This window comes from Bos taurus, chromosome 2 (genome assembly GCF_002263795.3).
Source record: "Bos taurus isolate L1 Dominette 01449 registration number 42190680 breed Hereford chromosome 2, ARS-UCD2.0, whole genome shotgun sequence".
In the NCBI taxonomy this organism is placed as follows: Eukaryota; Metazoa; Chordata; class Mammalia; order Artiodactyla; family Bovidae; genus Bos; species Bos taurus.
In genome coordinates, this window is record NC_037329.1 from 36,906,556 (window position 1) to 36,932,150 (window position 25,595).

General features: G+C 36.3%; 1 protein-coding gene across 26 annotated transcripts in view; it reads left to right on the forward strand.

The window, feature by feature from the left end:
• BAZ2B (bromodomain adjacent to zinc finger domain 2B) overlaps positions 1-25,595 on the forward strand; it is a 331,716-nt gene that overhangs the window by 191,198 nt on the left and 114,923 nt on the right. For 17 of the 26 annotated variants that reach the window (XM_059875504.1, XM_010801997.4, XM_005202456.5 and 14 more), the window contains 3 exons: positions 9,250-9,438; positions 13,710-13,877; positions 14,792-14,985. In XM_059875504.1, coding sequence (XP_059731487.1) covers positions 9,250-9,438; positions 13,710-13,877; positions 14,792-14,985 — 551 coding nt within the window. The remainder of the gene's footprint in view (positions 1-9,249; positions 9,439-13,709; positions 13,878-14,791; positions 14,986-25,595) is intronic. The other 9 variants (XM_010802000.4, XM_024976103.2, XM_024976119.2 and 6 more) reach the window with 3 other exon arrangements.

Here is a 25,595-nt window from a genome sequence, read left to right on the forward strand (position 1 = left end):
CACCGGTACCACATAGCAACATCATGGACCCAATGAGAAGGAAGCATTGGGTACTCTTCCCAATCATGTTTAACCTCTTCTAATCATGAGAAAACATCAGACAAACCCACACTGAGATCCATCTACAAAGTACCTGACTAGTACTCTAATGTATCAAGGTCATGAAAGACAAGACTGAGAAACTGTCACAAATTAGAGAAAATTAAGGAGACACAGTAACTAAATGCAACATGAGATCCTGGATTGGATTTTAGCACAGAAAAGGACACTACTGGAAAAACTGAGATCTGAGTAAATTAATTAATTAATCAGGGTTAATTTCTTGGCTTTGAAAACTAGTTTTTATCATATAAAATGTTAACATAAGGGGAGATTGGGACCCTGTGATATTTTATACAACTCTTGTGAGTCTAAAACAATCTCAAAACACATATTTAAAAATAAAAAGAAAGACTTTACTTCCATACCATGCTTTTTAAATGTTAAAATATAAAGGTTAACTACTGAAAAAGTTGTAAGAATAAAGGAATAAAATGAAAGTTATTGGTGGGGGAATGTCTTGTTACCATTAACTATAAAATTCTTTCTATTTGTTCTTTAATCAAAGTTCAAGTTAGCAGAATTTGTACATTGTGAGTTTCAGAATATTTAAGCATTAATATGTTTAGTAATTTTAATATATGGGCAAATAATTTGAACATTTCTTTAATTTACAATAATTTCACTTTATTGAATTCAGTTATTACTAGTGTTTAATTACTCTTGTAACCTTTATTTGTGCTACCATTTTTGACAATTAAACACATTTTGAAGGTTGCATACTAGACACTGATTTAGCAATGCTGTAAAATGTGCTAACAGTTTAAAGAACTAGAGATAAGAGAATAGATGTTGCAACAAGTTTGTGTAGCAATAACAAAGACATTTGTAGCACACAAAAAGCAGCATATGTGGAATTCTATCATAACAAATGGTCTCCTTGATTTTTACAAAAAAAGATTAGATGCTTTAAGCATACTTATTCCTTATAATCATTTTGTTTTAATTTGTTATCTAGACATTTCCTGATTGGTAGGAGATTTTGTCCACTCATAGTATAGGTTCAAGACATTAGTATGGTATTTATGTAATTTTGTTCCTGTGGGAGGAAAAGGCCTTATTATATTGTTATGAAAGTTCATTTGATATTAATAAAGGCACTCGGAGTTAACATGCACTGTTCCTGAGACACTGGCATTTCTGTAACTGCTTTAATCACTTATAGATAGATTGGCTAGTAAAATCTGTAAAGCTGTGCTAAAAATTAGTCAGTTTATTATAATGTAAATAATTTAGGCATTAGAGATGTATTCTCATTATGCAGTAAGCTTACATTTTTACTTATCAGTTAAAATGGAAACAAAAAAAAGTTGCATTCATAATATTGAAACTATGCTTGAATGTTAATATCTGTAAAAAAGAATAATTATGGTTTTCTAAAACTATTTTCATTTTATGATGTAATTTATCAGTTTTCAATTGTGCTCTCTGAGCAAAATTTGAGAGTTAATCATGCCAGGTTTTTATTTCAGAGGATCTTCTGATTATAGGTTTATTAATATTGAAAAATCACTTCTCCAAAAGTAAAGCATTCTAATATTCAAATAATTTTATTTTGCACTCTTAAACTTAATAGAGTCAGTTTGACTTGTGTTGAATTTTCTTTCCTATAGGAAGATGCTCTGTTTTTTTTTTTATTACTACAGAATATGCTTTTTAAAAAATGTAGTTGCAGAGTTCACTTAGCCTTCTCCAGTCTATGATTAGAAATCTTGTGAACAGTCAATCGCATGATGTTTCAAGAGGGTTTGGAGAAGGTTAAGGACATTGTCCTGACAATGAAAAAGTGAAAGTGAAAATCATCCGAATCTTTGTGACCCTATAGACTATACAGTCCATGGAATTCTCCAGGCAGGACACTGGAGTGGATAGGCTTTCCCTTCTCCAGAGGATCTTCCCAACCAAGGGATAGAACCCAGGTCTTCCTCAGTGTCAGCGTATTCTTTATCAGCTGAACCACAAGGGAAGCCCAAGAATACTGGAGTGGATAGCCTATCCCTTCTCCAGAAGATCTTCCCCACCCAGGAATTGAACAGGGGTCTCCTGCATTGCAGGCAGCTACTCTACCAACTGAGTTATGAAACCTGACAGTGAAACCAAGGGTGTAATCTAAACAGCACCCCCAGCTGTATAAGAAGATTAAAGCCACAGCATCCTTCAGTTCAGTTCAGTTCAGTTCAGTTGCTCAGTCCCATCCGACTCTTTGCGAGCCCATGAATCGCAGCACGCCAGGCCTCCCTGTCCATCACCAACTCCCGGAGTTCACTGAGACTCAAATCCATCGAGTCAGTGATGCCATCCAGCCATCTCATCCTCTGTCGTCCCCTTCTCCTCCTGCCCCCAATCCCTCCCAGCATCAGAGTCTTTTCCAATGAGTCAACTCTTCACATGAGGTGGCCAAAGTACTGGAGTTTCAGCTTTAACATCATTCCTTCCAAAGCAATCCCAGGGCTGATCTCCTTCAGAATGGACTGGTTGGATCTCCTTGCAGTCCAAGGGACTCTCAAGAGCCTTCTCCAACACCACAGTTCAAAAGCATCAATTCTTTGGCGCTCATCAGTTCAGTTGCTCAGTCCTGTCTGACTCTTTGCGATCCCATGAATCGCAGCACGCCAGGCCTCCCTGTCCATCACCAACTCCCAGAGTTCACTGAGACTCAAATCCATCGAGTCAGTGATGCCATCCAACCATCTCATCCTCTGTCATCCCCTTCTCCTCCTGCCCCCAATCCCTCCCAGCATCAGAGTCTTTTCCAATGAGTCAACTCTTCACATGAGGTGGCCAAAGTACTGGACTTTCAGCTTCAGTATCATTCCCTACAAAGAAATCCCAGGGCTGATTTCCTTCAGAATGGACTGGTTGGATCTCCTTGCAGTCCAAGGGACTTTCAAGTGTCTTCTCCAACACCACAGTTCAAAAGCATCAATTCTTAGGCGTTCAGCTTTCTTCACAGTCCTACTCTCACATCCATACATGACCACTGGAAAAACCATAGCCTTGACTAGATGGACCTTTGTTGGCAAAGTAATGTCTCTGCTTTTGAATATGCTATCTAGGTTGGTCATAACTTTTCTTCCAAGGAGTAAGCGTCTTTTAATTTCATGGCTGCAGTCACCATCTGCAGTGATTTTTGAGCCCCCCAAAATAAAGTCTGCCACTGTTTCCACTGTTTCCCCATCTATTTCCCATGAAGTGATGGGACCGGATGCCATGATCTTCGTTTTCTGAATGTTGAGCTTTAAGCCAGCTTTTTCACTCTCCACTTTCACTTTCATCAAGAGGCTTTATAGTTCCTCTTCACTTTCTGCCATAAGGGTGGTGTCATCTGCATAGCTAAGGTTATTCATATGTCTCCCGGCAGTCTTGATTCCAGCTTGTGCTTCTTCCAGCCCAGCGTTTCTCATGATGTACTCTGCATATAAGTTGAATAAGCAGGGTGACAATATACAGCCTTGACGTACTCCTTTTCCTGTTTGGAACCAGTCTGTTGTTCCATGTCCATTTCTAACTGTTGCTTCCTGACCTGCATACAGAATTCTCAAGAGGCAGGTCAGATGGTCTGGTATTCCCATCTCTTTCAGAATTTTCCACAGTTTCTTGTGATGCACACAGTCAAAAGGCTTTGGCATAGTCAATAAAGCAGAAATAGATGTTTTTCTGGAACTCTCTTGCTTTTTCGATGATCCAGCGGATGTTGGCAATTTGATCTCTGGTTTCTCTGCCTTTTCTAAAACTAGCTTAAACATCTGAAAGTTCATGGTTCACGTATTGCTGAAGCCTGGCTTGGAGAATTCGGCGCTCATAGATGTTATTAAATCAGCTTCTAAGTACCCAAAGAGCTTTTAATAACATTGTGAATGCTTTTTATAATTGAAACAGAGGGGAAAACGGAGGTATATTTTTATCACTTAAAGAATGACTCCTGGTTATTCTAGCTTTTTAAAGGAAGAGAGAAACAGAAAATTGAAAACTACCGTTTTTAGAGTTATCCACAGCAAGTATTACAAAGTGTTGTCCCTGAAACTGTTAGCAGTTTGTTTTCTGCAGTGTTTTGTAGAGAGTAAAAATGATTAAGAAATGGCTCATTTCTTTATAACCTTATACCCAAGCGATGGTCTGATAAAAGATTGTGAATAATCATGACTGTTCAAAGAGCGTCCAAAACATATCTATCTGGGAAATTCAGGGATACTTCTTGGAGTACATTTTCTTGAAATTATTATGAAAGGATAGTTAAGATTATAAAAGGCAAAAGAAGTCAAAGCGCATGTTATATAAGCACGGAGGGTCTATATAAGTAATGTGTCCAAAAATATAATAATGGAAAACCTTTATTAAGTACTTGTATTTCATATTATGCCAAGTATTGCAGATTATTGAGATGATCAAGATCCAGTTTTTGCTCAAGGTCTAAAATCCTAGTTTAGAATTCATGTGCATAGAAGTGATAGTTAAAACAGTGGAAGTACGTGAAATGACTGAGGAAGAAAGCATAAAAGTGGAAGAAGGAGATAATTGGACAAAAATCTTAAGGAATCTTACTTATATTTACAAAAGAAAATCCAATAAGGCACACAGTAGTACTATTGAAAAATATAGTTAATAAGAATATGAAAATAGTTCCATGACCTGGATCTTAAGGGTGAAAATGGATTTTAATAAGGAAGAGGCAATCATATGCCAGATTTATAGAGTCAGGTTAACAATGAGAAGAGCAGAGATTGTTGAAATCTAGTGGTTAGGAAAACTTAAGGTCCTTTACAGACAAAATGGAAGGGAGACTTAGACTTTGCAAGGTATTAAAGATTCTGAGAACTGAGGAGGAAGTAGACAGACAAGTATGCGAATTTTCTTTCAAGGTTAATGAGGAGTGATGGTGAGATGGAATTGAGAGGGAAGGAGACAGATGGGGTCAAGTGGTAGAAGACTGAGGGTGACCGAAAGGCATGCTGAGAAATATGGAAATGGAAATGCGGAAACCATGGTTAGTGAAATGTAAGAGTTTAAGATCTTGGAGTGGTAGCATTTTGTGTGATAGAATCCAGCATGTGGCCTAAATGAAATCAAGGAGAAATAAAAGGCCAAATGGTAATTTTAAAAAGTTAGGACTTGAGGTTGCCTAAGTGTAAGACAAAAGGAAACTAGTAAGAAGGATCCTTGAAAGTTTAAATGAAAATTCAAAACAATTTCGTAGTCTTTGGAATTAGTCCCATGCATGTGCACCTTCTGTTATTAATGAGTAATAAATCGATTCATTCAGCAGATACCTATTATATATCTAGTCTGTACAAGACATTGTTTTAGGTATTTGGGATCTGTTACTGATTTCTGTATGTGACAATACCAGTTCATAATATTATAATGTTAACTAACTTGTTTAATACATTGTGGTGTGAAAAAGTCTTCAGTTCAGTTTAGTTCAGTCGCTCAGTCATGTCCGACTCTTTGAGACCCCATGAATTGCAGCATTCCAGGCCTCCCTGTCCATCACCAACTCCCGGAGTTCACCCAAACCCATGTCCATTGAGTCGGTGATGCCATCCAGCCATCTCATCCTCTGTCATCCCCTTCTCCTCCTGCCCCCAGTCCCTCCCAGCATCAGGGTCTTTTCCGATGAGTCAACTCTTTGCATGAGGTGGCCAAAGTATTGGAGTTTCAGCTTTAGCATCAGTCCTTCCAGTGAACAGGACTGATCTCCTTTAGGATGGACTGGTTGGATCTCCTTGCAGTCTAAGGGACTCTCAAGCATCTTCTCCAACACCACAGTTCAAAAGCATCAATTCTTAAGTGCTCAGCTTTCTTCACAGTCCAACTCTCACATCCAGACATGACCACTGTAAAAACCATAGCCTTGACTAGACGGAACTTTGTTGGCAAAGTAATGTCTCTGCTTTTGAATATGCTATCTAGGTTGGTCATAACTTTTCTTCCAAGGAGTAAGCGTCTTTTAATTTCATGGCTGCAGTCACCATCTGCAGTGATTTTGGAGCCCAGAGTCTTACACTACCTAAATTATGTTCAAATCATTGAGTTCATTAAGGCTCGGGATTATGTCTTATTTATCCTGTATGCTAAGTACTAAGCATAGCACCTGTACTTAATATGAAATTAAATATGTTCATGAAATGTCTGAATTACTAGAAACTTTTGAATAAAGATCAGAATAATTCTGAAAGGTTTTTACATGGAATTAGTAGCTGTTTTTATAAAAAGTGTGGAAAAATAGTATTTAAATTATTAATATATATAGAATTGCAAAGCCATTTAATGAGAAAGATATACTTTTTCTTATCACTGACTTCTATATTGCTATATAGGCAAAATTTAGTAAAGATTATTAAATGTAGTGTAAATTATTTCCTTTCAGTGGTATAACTTTATCCATGTATAGCAAAGAAAATCTTTGATGTATATTCTTAATAATGCATAGTATCACTATAATCAGTATAATGTGGGCCTGATGTTCACTATATACAAAAGTGAACCTTTTCTTATCAACAAGGAATAAATAGGTCCTATAGATTGCATTGTCACGTGAGTACTTTCTATGCTTAAGTTATGTTCACCAGGAGTTTTCTAAAAAGGAATAAGAAAATAGAGTAAGGTAGCCTCTTCGTAATTTTGTCAAGCATAGATATAACTCTGTGTACAAACTACTTTTTTTCCCATTTGAATCTACAGTGAGTAAAGCATGTATTTTGTTGAAATCTTATATTCAGCTCTTTCTAGCTATCACACTTTTTAGAGTTAGAAAAAGAATGATTCATGTTGATGTTTGACAGAAACCAGCACAATTCTGTAAAGCAGTTAACATTCAATTAAAAACTAAATACATTTTTTAAAAAAGAACCTTTTTATTATCAAATTGTGTAAAATTGATTCTTAATTATTGCTGAAGAGTGACAACTGCATTTAGATATTACTCATGTTTTTGGTTCATGAGACGCCAAGGTAATCCTTGCTCATTTATTTCTTCACAGTAAGAAAATGTTCTGACTATCCATCTAAGAATGCCTGCTAACAATTAACTTCTGTTGTAGAAATATTTCTATCCGTTTCTGATCCTTTATAATTTCAATCTGTTCTGAGTTTTTATAATATATTGTATAGTTTTGAGTTTACCTCACAAAACTTTTTGTATTAAATCACTGCTATTAATACATATATACAATTGACAAATATAATTTAAGAATTATTATTTTGTAAAATATAAGTTAAAATGATTCTAAAATCTACAAACTGAATGTTCAGTTTATTTTGTTTATCAAGAAAACTAATATAGAGGAAAATGAAACTGACCACAGTATGCTTATAAATAAGCAGTCGATTAAGGACATGTGATTTCAGAAGCTGAATTGATTAGTGAGAATTGGGAATTTTATAGGCAATCACATGTGAAAATAAATAATGGTTCTTAATGTTATATATAGGCTCATTTTTTTAGAGAAATTAGCTGGGTCTTTGAGAATTCTATTGCCCACCCACGCCACCCCACTCAAAATTTACATAATCTTTGTGATACCATAGCAATACTCTTAAAAATAGTGATACTTGAGTAATTTCCCTTGTTTCTAGTAGCAGACTCTGTTTTGTTTTGACTTAATTTTAGTGCTAATTGCAGTCTAGAATTCTGATTAGATAAAAAGTACCAAATTCACAGATTTTCTGTTTAGGCTTTGATAAACAGAAACTAAGATTGGCTGACTAAGAAAATATTATCCAATTTTGTGTCCTTCCCTGCCCTCCTCCCTCACAGTTTTATTTGTGGGCTTTACTTGTAGAGACTCTTGAGTATCTTCCCTATAAGATCTACTAACTGCTTTCTAGTAGTGGGACCTCAGCCTTCATCAGAACTTTTTACCTTGAAGGCTGATTGATGTAAGATATACTTGATGTAATCATCTATTTAAATCTTACTACTTCAGTGAAAATACAGTGTTATTTCAATGAGGAATTTAGGGCTTATATCAGTCAATGAGAGTACACTCTGATCTCTTTGATGACTTCCTCTTAGTTTTCAGAGAATAAAAAAGCAAAGAGGAGAGATTTTGTTGATAACTAAATGATAATGAAAACTATACTTATTTTTAAGTTGCATTTTTTAAATTTACTTCAAACATATTTTATTCAAACTATATTGCAGTGCGTAGCCAGGTCTGGTATAAACAGGATTATAAGGAAGCCTTATTTTTTGTTTTAACACAGAGCACAATAGTTTCACACAGTAAATTATGGTAGCCTAGAGTGTGAGTTTTTATATTCTGCTTTCATACTGTCAAATCAGGAAACTTAATTATTTCCTGGAAGTAAAAAGATTTCCAAGTATTAACAAATCTTCTGCCAAATCCATACAAAGAATGAAAAATTCATTGTGTTTTTGATTGTTTAACACTGCAACTTTGGGTTATGACACTTAGTACTACATTCTCTTTAGAGTAAATGTAGAGATTGAAAAAAGTCACATTTGAATTGAGTATGAACTTACTGTCACAATGTTTAAAAATGATTTTTATATTGATCACTAGCCTCGAATGCGTTTAGAAACAAATTAGTAGGTTTATTTATTAAACACTTATGCTCTTGGATGTATTGCTTTATCAGGCTAGAAATATAATCCTTTTTGGCATCAGCCCTCCTCACCTAAAGATGTTGGATAGAAACTATAGCTTCAATTCTAGTACATGGAAACTAGGAACTCTTTGTCTAGAGTATGACAATTTGAGTAATGACTTTGTGACAGATTCTAGATTTATTTGATTAATTTTCGACTTTGTATTAATAGGATGTTTTTTTATCTTCCTTCTTATGAGTAAAAATTCCTGATAAAATATTAACGTACATGTATTAGCAGAAAGTTTGCCTCACTTTTGCAGGTAAAACTATATAATTCATGAAAATTACTTACTTAAAGCATCATTCTCAATCTCAAAATTATAAAGTTATGTCATTCATTTGACTTATTTTTAGAGAATATTCGTGTTTCTAGAAACATCTTATTCTGTAGGGTTTGAAGAACAGAAATGCAAAAGAAAAAAGGTATAATAGAAATTTAATAGATAAACTATAAATTTTAACACACTATGAATGCTGAAATCAGATAAATCTCATGTTTTTATAATACAACTTTAAGTGTGTTTTTTTCCCTCCCAGGACATTTATTCAGAGCAGCTGGGGATCAACCGTTTAACCTGTCCACAGTGTCGAGTGCCTTCCCAATGGTCAGCCACCCAGTCTTTGGTCTACATTCAGCCAGCTCAGGGCATTCAGAATTTGGTGGTTTGGGGACACTTGGTACACCCACAGCCTTAGCCGCCCATCCCCAACTAGCGTCTTTTCCAGGTAAACATCTATTACAAACAGTGTTCAAGGAAAGGAAGAAAGCTTGAAAATGTGCAAGCAGTAATTGTTTATTAAACTGAACAAAAAGAATAGTCTTATGCCTGGTATATTAAAGCTCACGTGCAAGAATTAGCTCAGTCCTTTTTACCATGTGCAAAATAATAAAACACACTGTGTGTGCTGTGCGGCAGTGTAATTAGTCATTCAAATGCTAAGCTGAAACAAAAGGCATCTGTTGCAAAAGTGAATAATTAAGCCAAGTTTTTATCATGCTTTTTATTGAAGTAGAAAAGTATGTGTTTTAGAAGTATAAAATTTGATTAATTTTTCTCAGTTTTACTTGGTTTTTTAAAAAAATTATTTAACTTTCAGTGAAAAACTAAAGTCCAGTTCCTATAATGAATAAATACACTTTTATTTTGAGTTCTCATTTCTCTGCGTTTGTAAGTAAGATGAGCTTGGCTCTTAAATTTCTATTTTTTTTCATATTTTACTTAAACAACCATAGATTTGCACCACTTACATGGGAGGCAGACCAGAATTATCCCAGATTATGAGGATTCAGGAGTCCAGTAAGACACCAATTAAAGCTTAACTTAGACAAACATGCTATCATTTCTCGTTATATTATTTTGAAAGTCTAAGCTTTAATATGTTTCCAGTGATTAATTTTATCTTAATAAATTTTAGTTAAGGATACATGATTTAGTGTTACTATTAGAGCATAATTCAGAGACAAGTAGGTCTGAATTTAAATCAGGCCTGTTAGCTTTCAGCTGTGTGACCTTGATTGAACAAGTAATCTGACCTCTCAGCCTCAGGTTTCTCACGTGAATAATGAGGATGATAATAATAATAGTATCTACTTCTTAGGGTTCTTGTGAAGATTAAGAGAGATAATCCATGTCCAGTGCTGAATGCAGTGTTCAGCATACATAATTAGTACATAATTGGTAGCCATCATGATTCTTTCTCTTGTTAAGAGTTTCTTTAAAACTAATCAAGTATCTTGTTTGATGGAAAGATGGTTAAATATATATTTAATATGACTCATTTTTTGAGTCATATTATTTCTTTAATTCAGAAAAGGGATGGTGAGAAGGAACAATGTGTCTAGAAAGGTAAAAGTCAAACAAAGTCTTGACATTTGCTTTAAAAATACTAATAGGAATTTATTTTAGCCAGTTCTGAGCACGGTTGCTTAGCAAGATGAGTAATCAGTAGATATTTGCTGAAATATAGGTTGCTGAATAAAAAATTAAAATAGGTAATAGTAATATAGTTGCTAGTATCTTAAATTTTAAAAATTGTTTTAACACAATTTCTTATATTTGATATAGTTAGATATATATGTAGTATTAATTGCTTTTGAGCATTTCTAAACCACAATGTAATTATTGAATTATTAAATCAATTATCTTCTGTACTGAAACATGGTTAACAGTTGTAAAGAATTACTCATCTCAGCTTCAATAATGTTGGTATTTCCACTGTATGGAAAAAATGCAATAACTTCCCTAATCTATATAAGCTATTCATATAAGCTATTCATTCATCCATTTATTGTACAGACTTCTTTGAGCATCTAACTATGTTCTGTGCACTAGGCTAAGCATTTAGGAGTACACTAACATTGTCTATGTTATGTTTCTTATAGTTTTTAGAAGATGGATAAATAGAAAATTATAAGACAGAGTCTTTAGTGGCAAATAACAGTATGGCTGTATAAGCATGCTTTTTTGCCAAGAGAATATGCTTTGTTTTAGAGGACTCATTTGTTTAAGTTGTACATTTTATATAACTTAAGTTGTCTATAATTGGTTTTATTTAGAAGGGTAACCAAAATGCCAAAATTTTCAAATCACCTACTAAATAAAAACACAAAAAGAAGAAATTACTAGGAATTTTAAATCAGGAATAGTTAATTTTAAAATATTACACACTTCTAAACTAGTCTGCATTTCAGGTGATTAAATCAACTGAAAATTACTTAATGTATATTAGTATAATAAAATTACTTCCATTTTATATTGAAATAATATTTCATGGGAAGTTATTTTAAAATATTTATAATTTTAGTCATTATATTTTTATATTATATTACTATGAATTTTTGTGAAGTATTTGGCTGTATCAACTCAAGGAGATTTTTAAATTCTGTTGTCTTCTGGGTTCAAATTGTGTTTCAGTATATCCTCTGAAATAATAAACTCTTTCAATGGAATATGATTAATGTTTTTACCATGCAGTTACTGCCTTTGAATACATTTAGAAATTCCTCATGTTCTGGTTTATATAATCCTTATTTTGTAAATTTCATTTATCAACAAGGTGGTTTGTGACTAAGTTGTTTTTTTCTTAATTTGACAAAGAAATAATTCATACTTAACAAAAATTCTGTTATTTCCCATGAAATATTAGACATTTGTGAAGCTTGTTTTCAGAAGTGCTACCATTTTCATCTTTTTATTTGATCTTATTTACTTGAATTTATAACATGTATGTTTTCCAGTTGTGTTTTTTTTCTAATCTCTGTTGTGTGCTTATTTACCATTGATATTCTAAAGTACATTTTTATGTTTTTTTTCTGAGTTTGATTATGTTTAAAATATTTGAGTCTTATTATACTTTGATTACCTTACCGATTTGTTGGTTGTTTACAAAGTCTGAACCTTCAACTATATTGCTTTAATTATAGACTCTATTTTAAATAATATGAATATTTCAGGAAACTGGTATTTCCTTTTTTATCAGCTAAATAGAACCAAGTTTTCAAACCTATAAATAGCAATAGATTCCGGCTGTGCTGATACAAGCCCCCAAAACATAGTTTTTCTTTCTATCTAAATACAGTTCTTTCATCTTAACAGTAGATAAATGATTGATAGTTTTGTATAGTTATTCTTGGTTCAGTTCCCATCATTCAGGCACTGCTGAATATACATTGGTGTCATTTCACTAGCAGCGACTTCCTGCAGTGCAGTAGAACAGCTTTTGCAGTTTTCTGCTTATACTGATTTTTAGACATTAGAATGTCAGTTACCATGAACGTTTCACTTTCTTTTAAGCTAGACTTTTGTCTTTAGATAATGAAGGTGCACATAACTTTACATCTTGTTTTAATGAAGAGATGTTCTTAGAAAAACTCTCAAGATCATATAATACAATACATTGACAATGTTGAATTTTCCCATACTCCATTATTGGGATTTTTCCTCTAATTTTTTGTGATTATCAAGTCTATGAAAAATGTACCATATCTCTTGGAAGATTAGCCTAAAAGGTAGTAATTGACTTGGTAATCTAGCTGGTTAGCCATTTGGAAAGTATTCTTTCCAAGATTTTAGATGAGGCAATATAAGACTGTCCTTTGATTTATTTCAGGTTTCTTCTTAATCTTAACCTTTCCCTAAATAATGTATTCTATAAAATTTGGCTTTTCTCATTTTCTAACAGTTTTAACTAAAAGCCACTGTTTGAATAGCTAAATTGCATTCAATGATAAGACATTATTATCTGTAATTTGTAAGAGGAAGTATAAATAAAATTCAGGCTTTTTAAAATTAACTTTAAGGAAAAAAACTTTATTGTAAGTCTTTTATAGTTTAATATGGCAACTTGTTTTTGGAAATCTTTGAAGCACTTTTCATTTTTTGAACCAAAAACAAAAAAAGACATTGATTTTGCTATCTCTGTTGTTTTGTTTGAGTATAGACGTTTTCTTCCATAAAGGTATTCAAGATATGCTGAATTACAGAGGTATTTGTATTATTATTTAAACCATTTGATTTATCAAAGCCAGATTTTTGTTGTATGTAATTTAAGGAAATTCTTAACATAGATTGTAGATGGTTGCCTTACATTCTAAGGTTTTAAAGTAGATTAAAATAATCTTAAATACTCTTTCTTTGCTAATTTAGAAAAATTATGATGTAAGTCATCAAAGAGTTAAATAGTTCTTTAATATTAATTTCAATTTTCCCGTTTTATTTTAAAACCTATAGACTGCCTTTGTTCTTCATAAACTTGAATTCATAAAAGCTGCTAAGTGAAGAACCTTGGATACTGTCTTAACGAGGAGAATGATGAATGTATAACTTATAATCAGTTATCTTATAATTAGAAAGATGGTCAGAACTATGTGTAATTCAGCAATTCTGTTCCAAGATAAAACCTGAAATTTTTCTTCAGTAATAAAATATAAAAAGCTCTGTTAAATTAACTAGAAAGTTAATCCAAATATTTTTGCTTGTTTGGTGTTTGGCTTTGAGGTGCAGAATGGTGGCGAACAACAGATGTTCATACACGTGCAGGGGCAGCCTTCTTTCCACCATTACTGGGAATTCCACCACTGTTTGCTCCTCCAGCCCAGAATCATGATTCTTCTTCATTCCATTCAAGGACTTCTGGAAAAAGTAATCGAAATGGTCCTGAAAAAGGTATCCATGTTAACTCGAGTGAAGTATTACCTTTCATTTCAGTACCATTTTCAGTAGAGTTCAGATTTAGAAACAGTTACAAAGCATTGTGCTAGACACTTTCACATTGTCTGGCTTAATCTTTATAATAACTCTGTGAGATTGAAAGTGTTCGTGTTTTCCAGCCAAGATTAAATAAATTATTCAAGAAAGTACTGTTTACTTGTTGACATTGCATAGCAGAATTTAACTCAGGTTTTAACTCCCAACACCACTGCTTTTCCTCTGTATCTCATTACCTCCCTTATGTTGCTCAATAAAATATATTACTTCTTCTCTAATTAAGCATTAAATTTATATGTTAGCACACCTTTTTTCTTTTACATTTTCATTAATATTTCATAGTTGATAACTGTTGTTAGAATACATTTGCAAATTATAATACCATTTTAGATGGTTTGTTATTGTCTTTCTTTCCACTTAAGTAGATGTTTGGGAGTTTGCTCTGAAAGAGGGAATAGTTGTATTTAATTACTTTTCTAAAGCTTTTTTAATTGAAGTGAAATTCACATAAATGTAAAATTTACCATTTTAAACAGAACAATTCAGTGACATTAAAGGCACTAATAGTGTAGTACAGCAGCCACCTCTATCTAGTTTCAACACGTTTTCATCACCCCAAAAGGAAACTTCATACGAGTTTCTCCCTATTATTTCCTCTCTCAGTCTCTGGCAACCACTAGCTTGCCCTCTTTCTCTATAGATGTACCTGTTGTGAATATCTCATATAGATGGAATCATACAGTTTGTGTCTGGCTTATTTCACTTAGCATAATGTTTTTAAGTCATCCCGATTGTAGCATATGTCACTATTTCATTCCTTTTTATGCTGAATAACATTCTCTTGTATAAACATATTTATTTTAACTTTCAAGGTGTAAATGGATCAATAAATGGAAACAGTACATCATCTGTATCTGGTATCAACACATCTGTACTGTCCACTACTGCTTCAAGTTCTGTGGGACAAACGAAAAGTGTAAGCTCAGGTGGAGGAAATAGAAAATGTAATCAGGAACAAAACAAAACCCAGCCTTTGGATGCTAGAGCTGACAAAATCAAAGATAAGGTAAGTTAACCTTCAGGGGACAAATATAACAGATCTATACAACTATTCTAAAGATCAAACCACCTGAATCTATGGAATAATTTTTTATGATATATGAACTCCTATTTTTACAGATATTTATTTTTATCGAGTAGTTTTAGTATTAAACATCTAAAAAATTAAAAATGTCAGCACCAGTATCAATAACACAAATAGTCATCATGCAGTTCAGTTCAGTCGCTCACTCGTGTCCGACTCTTTGGAACCCCATGGACTGGAGCACGCCAGGACTTCCTGTCCATCACCAATTCCCGGAGTTTACTCAAACTCATGTCCATTGAATCAGTGATGCCATCAAACCATCTCACCCTCTGTCATCCCCTTCTCCTCTTGCCTTCAGTCTTTCTCACCATCAGAGTCTTTTCAAAATGAGTAAGTTCTTTGCATCAGGTAGCCAAAGTATTGGAGTTTCAGCTTCAGCATCAGTCTTTCCAATGAATATTCAGGACTGATCTCCTTTAGGATGGACTGGTTGGATCTCCTTGTAGTCCAAGGGACTCTCAAGAGTCTTCTCCAACACCACAGTTCAAAAGTATCAATTCTGAAGCGCTCAGCTTTCTTTATGGTCCAAACTCTCATATCCATACATGACTACTGGAAAAACCATAGTTTTGTATAGACGGACCTTTGTTGGCAAAGTAATGTCTTTGTTTTTAAAGTGCTGTCTATGTTGGTCATAACTTTTCTTCCAAGGAGCAAGCGTCTTTTCATTTCATGGCTGTAGTCACCATCTGCAGTTATTTTGGAGCCCAAAAAAATAAAGTCTGCCACTGTTTCAATTGTTTCCCCATCTATTTGCCATGAAGTGATAGGACCAGATGTCATGATCTTAGTTTTCTGACTGTTGAGTTTTAAACCAACTTTTTCACTCTCTTCTTTAACTTTCATCAAAGGCTCTTAAGTTCTTCTTTGCTTTCTGCCATAAGGGTGGTGTCATTGGCATGTCTGAGGTTATTGATATTTCTCCCAGCAATCTTGATTCCAGCTTGTGCTTCCTTCAGCCCAGCGTTTCTCATGATGTACTCTGCATGTAAGTTAAATAAGCAGGGTGACAAAATACAGCCTTGACGTTCTCCTTTTCCTATTTGGAACCAGTCTATTGTTCCATGTCCAGTTCTAACTGTTCTTTCCTGACCTACATAGATTTTCTCAAGAGGCAGGTCAGGTGGTGTGGTATTCCCATCTCTTGGAGAATTTTCCACAGTTTGTTATGATCCACATAGTCAGAGGTATTCGCATTGTCAATAAAGCAAAAGTAGATGTTTTTCTGGAACTCTCTTGCTTTTTCAGTGATCAAACAGATGTTGGCAATTTGATCTCTGGTTCTTCTGCCTTTTCTAAATCCAGCTTGAACATCTGGAAGTTCACAGTTCATGTACTGTTGAGGCCTGGCTTGGAGAATTTTGAGCATTACTTTGCTAGCGTGTGAAGTGAGTGCAATTATGTGGTAGTTTGAACATTCTTTGGCATTGCCTTTCTTTGGGATTGAAATGAAAACTGACCTTTTCCAGTCCTGTGATCACTGCTGAGTTTTCCAAATTTGCTGGCATATTGAGTGCAGCACTTTGACAGCATCATCTTTCAGGATTTGAAATAGCTCAACTGGAATTCCATCACCTCTACTAGCTTTGTTTGTAGTGATGCTTCTTCAGGCCCACTTGACTTTGCATTCGCATTCCAGGATGTCTGGCTCTAGATGAGTGATCACACCATCGTGATTATCTGGGTCATGAAGATCTTTTTTGTATAGTTCTTCTGTGTATTCTTGACACCTCTTCTTAACATGTTCTACTTCTGTTAGGTCCATACTATTTCTGTCCTTTATTATACCCATCTTTGCATGAAATGTTCCCTTGTTATCTCTGATTTTCTTCAAGAGATTTCTAATCTTTCCCATTCTGTTGTTTTCCTCTATTTCTTTGCATTGGCCACTGAGGAAGGCTTTCTTATCTCTCCTTGCTGTTCTTTGGAACTCTGCATTCAAATGGGTATATCGTTCCTTTTCTCCTTTGCCTTTAGCTTCTCTTCTTTTCGCAGCTATTTGTAAGGCCTCCTCAGACATCCATTTTGCCTTTTTGCATTTCTTTTTCTTGGGGATGGTTTTGATCCCTGCCTCCTGTACAGTGTTACGAACCTCTGTCCATAGTTCTTTAGGCACTCTGTCTATCAGATCTAATCCCTTGAATCTATTTGTCACTTCCAATGGATAATCATAAGAGATTTGATTAAGTCATACCTGAATGGTCTAGTGGTTTTCCCTACTTTCTTCAATTTAAGTCTGAATTTAGCAATAAGCAGTTCATGGTCTGAGCCACAGTCAGCCCCCAGTCCTGTTTTTGCTGACTGTATAGAGCTTCTCCATTTTTGGCTGCAAATAATGTAATCAGTCTGATTTCGGTATTGATCACCTGGTGATTTCCATGTATAGAGTCTTCTCTTGTGTAGTTGGAAGAGTGTGTTTGCTATGACCAGTGCGTTCTGTTGGCAAAACTCCATTAGCCTTTGCCCTGCTTCATTCTGTACTCCAAGGCCAAATTTGCCTGTTACCCCAGATATTTCTTGACTACCTACTTTGTCATTCCAGTCCCCTATAATGAAAAGGACATCTTTTTTGGGTGTTAGTTCTAGAAGGTCTTGTAGGTCTTCATAGAACCGTTCACCTTCAGCTTCTTTAGCATTGCCTTGGAAACGAACAGAGATCATTCTGTTGTTTTTGATATTGCATTCAAGTACTGCATTTCAGACTCTTTTGTTGACTATGAGGGCTGTTCCATTTCTTCTAAGGGATTCTTGCCCACAGTAGTAGATATTATGGTCATCTGAGTTAAATTCACCCATTCCAGTCCATTGTTCACTGATTCCTAAAATGTCGATTTTCACTCTTCCCATCTCCTGTTTGACCACTTCCAATTTACCTTGATTCGTGGACCTAACATTCCAGGTTCCTATGCAACATTGCTATTTACAGCACCAGACTTTACTTCCATCACCAGTCGCATCCACAACTGGTTGGTGTTTTTGCTTTGGCTCTGTCTCTTCATTCTTTCTGTAGTTAGTTCTCCACTGATCTCCAGTAGCATATTGGGTACCTACTGACCTGGGGAGTTCATCTTTTAGTGTCCTATCTTTTTGCCTTTTCATGCTGTTCATGGGGTTCTCAAGGCAAGAATACTGAAGTGTTTTGGCATTCTGTTCTCCAGTGGACCACGTTTTGTCAGAACTCTCCGCCATGACCCGTCTGTCTTGGGTGGCCCTACTCGACATGGCTCATAGTTTCATTGAGTTAGACAAGGCTGTTGTCCATGTGATCAGGTTGGTTAGTTTTCTGAGACTGAATTTTCAGTCTGTCTGCCCTCTGATGGAGAAGGATAAGAGGCTTATGGAACATTCCTGATGGGAGAGACTGACTGAGGGGGAAACTGAGTCTTGTTCTGATGGGCAGGAGCATGCTCAGTAAATCTTTAATTAATTTTCTGTTGATTGGTGGGGCTGTGTTCCCTCCCTGTTACTTACCTGAGGCTAAACTTTAGTGGAGGTAATGAAGATAATGGTTGAAGTGAAGTCACTCAGTTGTGTCCCACTCTTTGCGACCCCATGGACTGTAGCCTGCTAGGCTCCTCTGTCCATGGGATTTTCCAGGCAAGAAAATTGGAATGGGTTGCCATACCTCCTTCAAAAGTTCCCATGCACCCACTGCTCCACTCAGTGCCCCCAGCCCTGCAGCAGGCCACCGCTGACCCACACCTCTGCTGGAGACACCGGGAGGCTCATGGGCAAGTATGGATCAGTCTCTTGTGGGGTCACTACTCCTTTCTCCTGGGTCCTGATGCACACAAGGGTCTGTGCTCTCCAAAAGTCTGATTCCCCAGCCCTGTATAAGTTCTGATGGCTCTGTGGTGGGGTTAATGGCGACCTCATAGATAAGGTTTATTGGGAAGTTAACACATACCAGTTCTACTGTAATTGTTTTGCATAGAATATCGATTTCAGCCCTCCCTATACCCCTAATGAGGTAGGTACTATTATTATAAATCGAGAAAAAGAGTCCTCAAGTAGTTGGCCATTAAGTGGTTAGGATATGAAGTCAGGCAGGTTGACTCCACAGCCCATGCTTTAGGAAAACCAAATCAAGAAACCATTTATTATGGAAATTTTCAAAATGCACAATAGATAGAATAGAGTAATTATCCTGTGTACCCATTATTCAGTTGCAGCAGTTACCATCTCATGGTCAGTTTTATTTTATCATAACCCCAACTGTGCAGGTTAGCAATTTAATGCTTCTCAGGTCTGAATTCTCCTTTGCCAGTTGGCACAATATTAGATCTTGCAAATAGAGGGTCCTGGAGAAACACTGGAGGAGGAAAGGCTTCTCCTCTTGGCTCAGGTGTTCTCTTCTTGGTCTTATGCTGTGCCACCAGTGAATATTCCTCGCCCACTGGCAGCTGTCCTGCCACTTGTGTTCAATAGATCCAGTAGTGCACACCATGTAGTGAGTTTCACTGACATCCCAGCAGGCAGCTTACTAGTGAGTTTGCTAGCATGCCAGTGGTTAGTTTTCTAGCTAATTTTTCTGTCACCCCTACTAGAAGATCCCTAGCGAGTTTTTCTGGCACTCCAGCAGGTGGTATTTCTTGTGTGCCAGCACTGATCTGTGATGCTTCGTGAGTTTCTCTGCCGTCCAGTGGGCGATAGTCACATCCTTTCCAACAAATACCCCTGCTTGGACCTCCTGACTAAACTTATCTGCTCTAGAAGCAGTATCAGGAATAGGGTGATTTGCACAGATTGCACATGGTAAATTCACTCAGCATTCTGGACACTATAAGTCTTTGGATTTCCTCTTCCACATTGTCCTAGGGAAGTTGTGACACTTCAGCTATACTAAATATAGTCCACCACTGTGTCCAGATTTCATGCACCCTACTAAGTAAGCTGAGAGACCTCCAGCTACCTGAACCAACACATTATATCCAGAATTTCTAGTAAGTGCACCCGTATCAGTGAATTTGGACTGCTTCCATTTGGGATTTCTTCTTGAGTGAGAGAGAAGTCTTGGTTTATTCTGAGTTCAAGCCCCAGCATCAACTACAAACATTTTGGAAAGACAGATAATAACTAGAACATTGCCTTTTTGTCTACATTTTATAAAAACCACTCTCAGGGCCTGACATTTCTTAGGGCAGAGAGTCAAAAGTTTGTGATCCTATTATACAGAGTGAAGTGAGTCAGAAAGAGAAAGATAAATACCGTATTCTAACACATATATATGGAATCTAGAAAAATGGTACTGAAGAATTTATTTACAGGGCAGCAATGGAGAAACAGACATAGAGAATAGACTTATGGACATGGGGAAAGGGGAGGGGAGGGTAAGATGTATGGAGAGAGTAACATGGAAACTTACATTACCATATGTAAAATAGATGGCCAGGTGGAATTTGCTGTATGGCTCAGGAAACTCAAACAGGGGCTTTGTATTAACCTAGAATGGTGGGATTGGGAGGGAGTTTCAAACAGGAGGAGATATATGTATACCTATGGCTGATTCACTTTGAGGTTTGACAGAAAATAGCAAAATTCTGTAAAGCAATTATCCTTCAATAAAAAATAAGTTGATTTAAAGAAAAGAAGTTTATGATCCTGTAACATCACTTTCTCTATTATCTCAGCTATAATATGAGGAGATTGAGAAGCTTCTGACACACCGCATTAAGAGCAGGATATGTGTAGCGACTGATTGCAGAGAGCACTGATCTGAACTTTAAATGTAAACAATATGCCTCTCAGGCTCTGACTTTTAATTCCAAGAAACAATTTTATCATATTTCCATTTGTCCTTTCTCAAGGCAGCGTCAAGTTCCATATATTTTCCAGGAACAACTAAACAAAGTTTTCTTTCCTCTTGCTGGGCATATTGTATAGAAATATTTCCTCAAGACCTTTCGGTTCCATCTCAACAGAAGATAATTGTTTTCCAGAACATAATAAGACATATGCGAGTCTGAGGGAAGGTCATCTGCTGAAGCCACTAAGAATGATGATACCCGTCACAGAAACTCAATGGGACTCTTCTTGGGCCCCAAGACAAACATATTTTGGGGTCATATTTTCCACCTGTTCCTCTTCAACTACTCTTTGCTCTTCTCCTTTATGGTATGTTTTGAGGGCATTCCCATTAGTATGAGCTCCAAAGGCCTATCTCTGCACTACTGTCAGCCTCTCTGCACACCAGATACTGACTGAAACACCACCTACTCCTTCAGTTCAGTTGAGTCGCTCAGTCGTGTCCAACTCTTTGTGACCCCAAGGACTGCAGCATGCCAAGCCTCCCTGTCCTTCACCAACTCCCGGAACTTGCTTAAACTCATGTCCATTGAGTCGGTGATGCCATCCAACCATCTCATTCTCAGTCATCCTCTTCCTCTCCTGCCTTCAATCTTTCCCAGTTTTTTCCAGTGAGTCAGTTTTTTGCGACAGGTGGCCAAAGTATTGGAGTTTCAGCTTCAGCATCAGTCCTTCCAATGAATATTCAGGACTGATTTCAGGAAATCAGTTGGATCTGATTGGTTGGATATGACTGGTTGGATCTCCTTACAGTCCAGGGGACTCTCAAGCGTCTTCTCCAACACCACAGTTTAAAAACATCAATTCTTCAGCACTCAGATTTCTTTATAGTCCAACTCCATGCATGACTACTGGAAAAACCACACTCTTTGCTCCCATGGTATTTTGAAGCATGTCCTAGACCTCATATCATGGGATGTCTATATCTATATGTATTTCTAAAAGTTAAATACCCAAGCTTTTAAACATACCTCTTAGAAGGCTTCTTTGGTGGCTCAATGATAAAGAGCCCACCTGTCATTGCAAAAGATGTGGGTGTGATCCCTAGGTTGGAAGACCCCTAGAGAAGGAAATGGCAGCCCACTCTGGTATTCTTGCCTGGAAAATACCAAGGACAGAGGATAATCCAGAGATAGTCCAGAGGATAGTCCTTGGTATAGGACAGAGACTGTACCAAGACAGGCTATGGTCTATGGAGCTGCCAAGAGTTGGCAGCTACTAAACAAAAACAACAGACCTCTTAGAAGAAGTGCTAAATCTAGTAAAATCTAGTATATCTAGTGCCTGCACAATGTGCAAGGCAAGACTTTGGAGGAATGGGTATGAAACAGATTCTGTCCTTTGTTCTGGTAAGGAATCTGTTTTGACATTCTTGGGGCTTCCCTGGTGGCTCTAAAGATAAAGAATCTGCCTGCAGTGTGGGAAACCTGTGTTCGTTCCCTGGGTCAGGAAGATCCCCTGGAGGAGGGCATGGCAACCCACTCTGGTATTCTTGCCTGGAGAATCCCTATGGACAGAGGAGCCTGGCGGGCTACAATCCATGGGATCTCTAAGAGTCGGACATGACTGAGCAACTAAGCACAGCACACTGACATTCCTAAAGAAAATAAGTGAAGGTAAAGTAGAAAATATTTCCAGAAACAGCTACTAAAACCTTACAGAGGTACCTCTTTAATGATATAAGGAAAGAAATTCTGGGTACCATAGGGGTGTCTTGGAGTAGGATATGACAACCCACTCCAGTATTCTTGCCTGGAAAATTCTATGGACAGAGAAGACTTGTGGGCTACAGTCCCATAGGGTTGCAAAGAGCAACTGAGCAGAGGGATGTCTATTTATATCTACATAGAAGTATCACTAGAGAGAGATTGACTATCAGTCTGAGGGATACTAGAACTTACGATTTCAGAAGAGTACATTAATAATACATGGTCTGGAATGAATCTGTATTAGTGGATTGTTCAAGTATAATGAAGATGAAGGGAGCTGAAACTAAAAAAGAAAATCCTATACTTTTTAACCCTGTATTTTCAGTTTTAAAAACTTAAAAAAAGAATTACTTCATCAGCTCTTTTCATGTGAAGTTTGAAAAGTGTTCTTCAGCTAATTTTGATAATTCCTCCTAGAAGGTGGGGTTACTTATATCAGTGATGCTCACTTGAAATCATTAAGTCCAATTCCCTCACATAGCCTACATGTATATTCAGAATAAATATAGCTATTTTAAATTTAACAAAGTAAGTCAACAGAGACTAAAATATACAAACATAAAGCCTTTTGAGAAAAAAATAAAAAGACAATTCAGGGTTAAGTTCTACTCTTGTTGCCATACAAGTTATTGTTACCACAGCAACCATCACAGTCTTATAAAAATGCAAGTGATTTTTTTTATCACTTTAAAATATCATGTTATCACTCTTTGTAATGGTTTTCTATCTCACTCAGAATAAAATCTTTGCCACGGCCTGTAAGACCCTGTGTGGCCTGCCCGTGCCAGTCCATCAAGCCTTATTTCTATGGCTCTCTCCCAAGTTTCTGTGCTCTAGCAGGTCTGGCTAACTTTTCCATTCTTTGAACATGTCAAACTTGTTTCCAGCTCATGGCTTTTTCCTTTGCTGTTTCTCATCTTGAAAGGCTCTTTTATCTTTCTAGGATGGGCTCTTGCTCTCCATTTAGGTCTCAACTGAAAAGAATCTTACCTGACAATTAAATCTACATCTTCATCCCACCCCCAGCACATACTGTGTATCCAATTATCTTGTTGTAGTCACTAAAAACCCTTACTGACATTGTTTGTTAATTCTCTTCTTCCTGTTCCCATGAGAGCAGAGTTGCTATCTGTATGTCACACCCTTGTATCCCCAGAGACTAGAACAACTCTGTCTGGTTACATAATGGCCTTGAATATGTATTTGTTTTGCTATTGAAAGAAATACATACCCAGGGAAATGAAAGTTCAAGGAGAGACTTCTGAAAAGCTTTCCTAGAATGGGTAGGGGGCTACTGCTGCTGCTAAGTCGCTGTAGGGGGGAAAGGGGGTAATTAGTAAAATCTCCTTTGATTATTTTTTATGAATCTAAGAAGGCTCATTTTTAAAATGTTTAAACGACAGAAAAAGACATACTACCTAATTGTAAAAATTCAAAAGAACCATTCCCCCACACATACACATTCACAGGGACTAAGGAGATGAAATTGGTGATATTTAAACTCAGTTTTCTATCTTTCCCTAATACCTGGACTTGTCTACTCACATCTACTTTTTTCTTTTTAATTCAGGGACTAAATTTGTTATAAAACAGACTCTTTGCATACTGTCAGAGTATGCTCTGCAAAGACCACCTGCATTAGAATCATATTAAGTGCTTGTTGATGCAGATCCCTGTGCCTTATTTAGAGTTGGGGTCCAGGAATCTGCTGGCTATAGAAAGTCTACAAGTGAATATTTCGTGTCCCTGAAGCTTTAGAACCCTCACCTCTCGACCCACTCTTAAGGAGTGTAGGACCATCTATCAGAACAACTGTAAATGAAAACTACACAGATTGCTTGGAAAATGAAATGGGAGTTGTTGTTGTTGGGGGTTTTTTTCTTCTTTTTTTTTTCTGCTGAATCAGAGTAGCTCCCTTATTTCCTTCCTTCCTTGGTTTCTTCTAAAACTGCAAGTGGTAACTTCAGTTTAGGTTCCTTACGATTTTCATAGTCTTGCTATGCATGTGTGCCTCTCAGTCATTTCTGACTCTTCGCAGTCCTGGCAGCCCACCAAGCTCTTCTGTCCATGAATTTCCTACTCCAGAGGATCTTCCTAATCCAGGGATCAAACCCAAGTCTCCTGCATTGTTAGGAGGATTCTTTAGCACTGCACCACCTAGGAAGCCCAAACATACTTAGAGACTCAAAACAGATTTTGGTCGCAAAGAAGGAGCTGTTTCTCTGCCCCAAAAATGGTATGCTTAACATTACTCTATTAGTATTATTTCCCTTTAATCTCTGCTTTGGTCTTTCTCATCCTATGATTTCCCTTATTTCAAATCACTTTCTGCTTTACTGTAAGGGAAAGAGCTTAGGGAATGATGAGACTATTAGCTTATTGAAGAGTATGCCTGTGCTACTTTGGAGCAGTTAACACAGTATCATGGCAAGCAAAATATAACAGGAGTGACTCTCTTCACACATGTGTTTTATATGATTTAAATAACATTTCAGAAGACACAAAGGAAAATATATGTTTGCCATCAGAAACTATGGCTTCAAAACCTAGCCGCCTCTTGTAGAAGTGTAATATTATCTTTTATTCCCAAACCCCATAGTTATGAAAGGCTTCATTTCTTCTAAAGCCATAACTTAGTGTAATTTGTTGCTTTTGTAATTCATTGCTGATTTTTCTCTATTTTATCTACCAGCAAACACTATAGAAATGTTCTGAAGTAACTCTGTAGTCAGTCTTGCTTTGTTGTTTTGACATTTCTCCCTTCCTATTGGCAGAATTTTAACTTTTTCATTATTGTATAGTTATTTAGTTATAGTCTATCTCATTTTTTCTCTTTTTATCCACTACCATTGTCTGTCCTTTAAACACAAAACTTTCTTTTTATATGATCTCACATCCCTTTTCAGCTTTGAATTTTCTTTGTCCTGTAGAGTCTTAAATTTTCCAGAAATTAATCTCTCTCTTTATCATATTTTTCTGTCTTTTCTGATGTGGAAATATACAAAACTTAAGTTC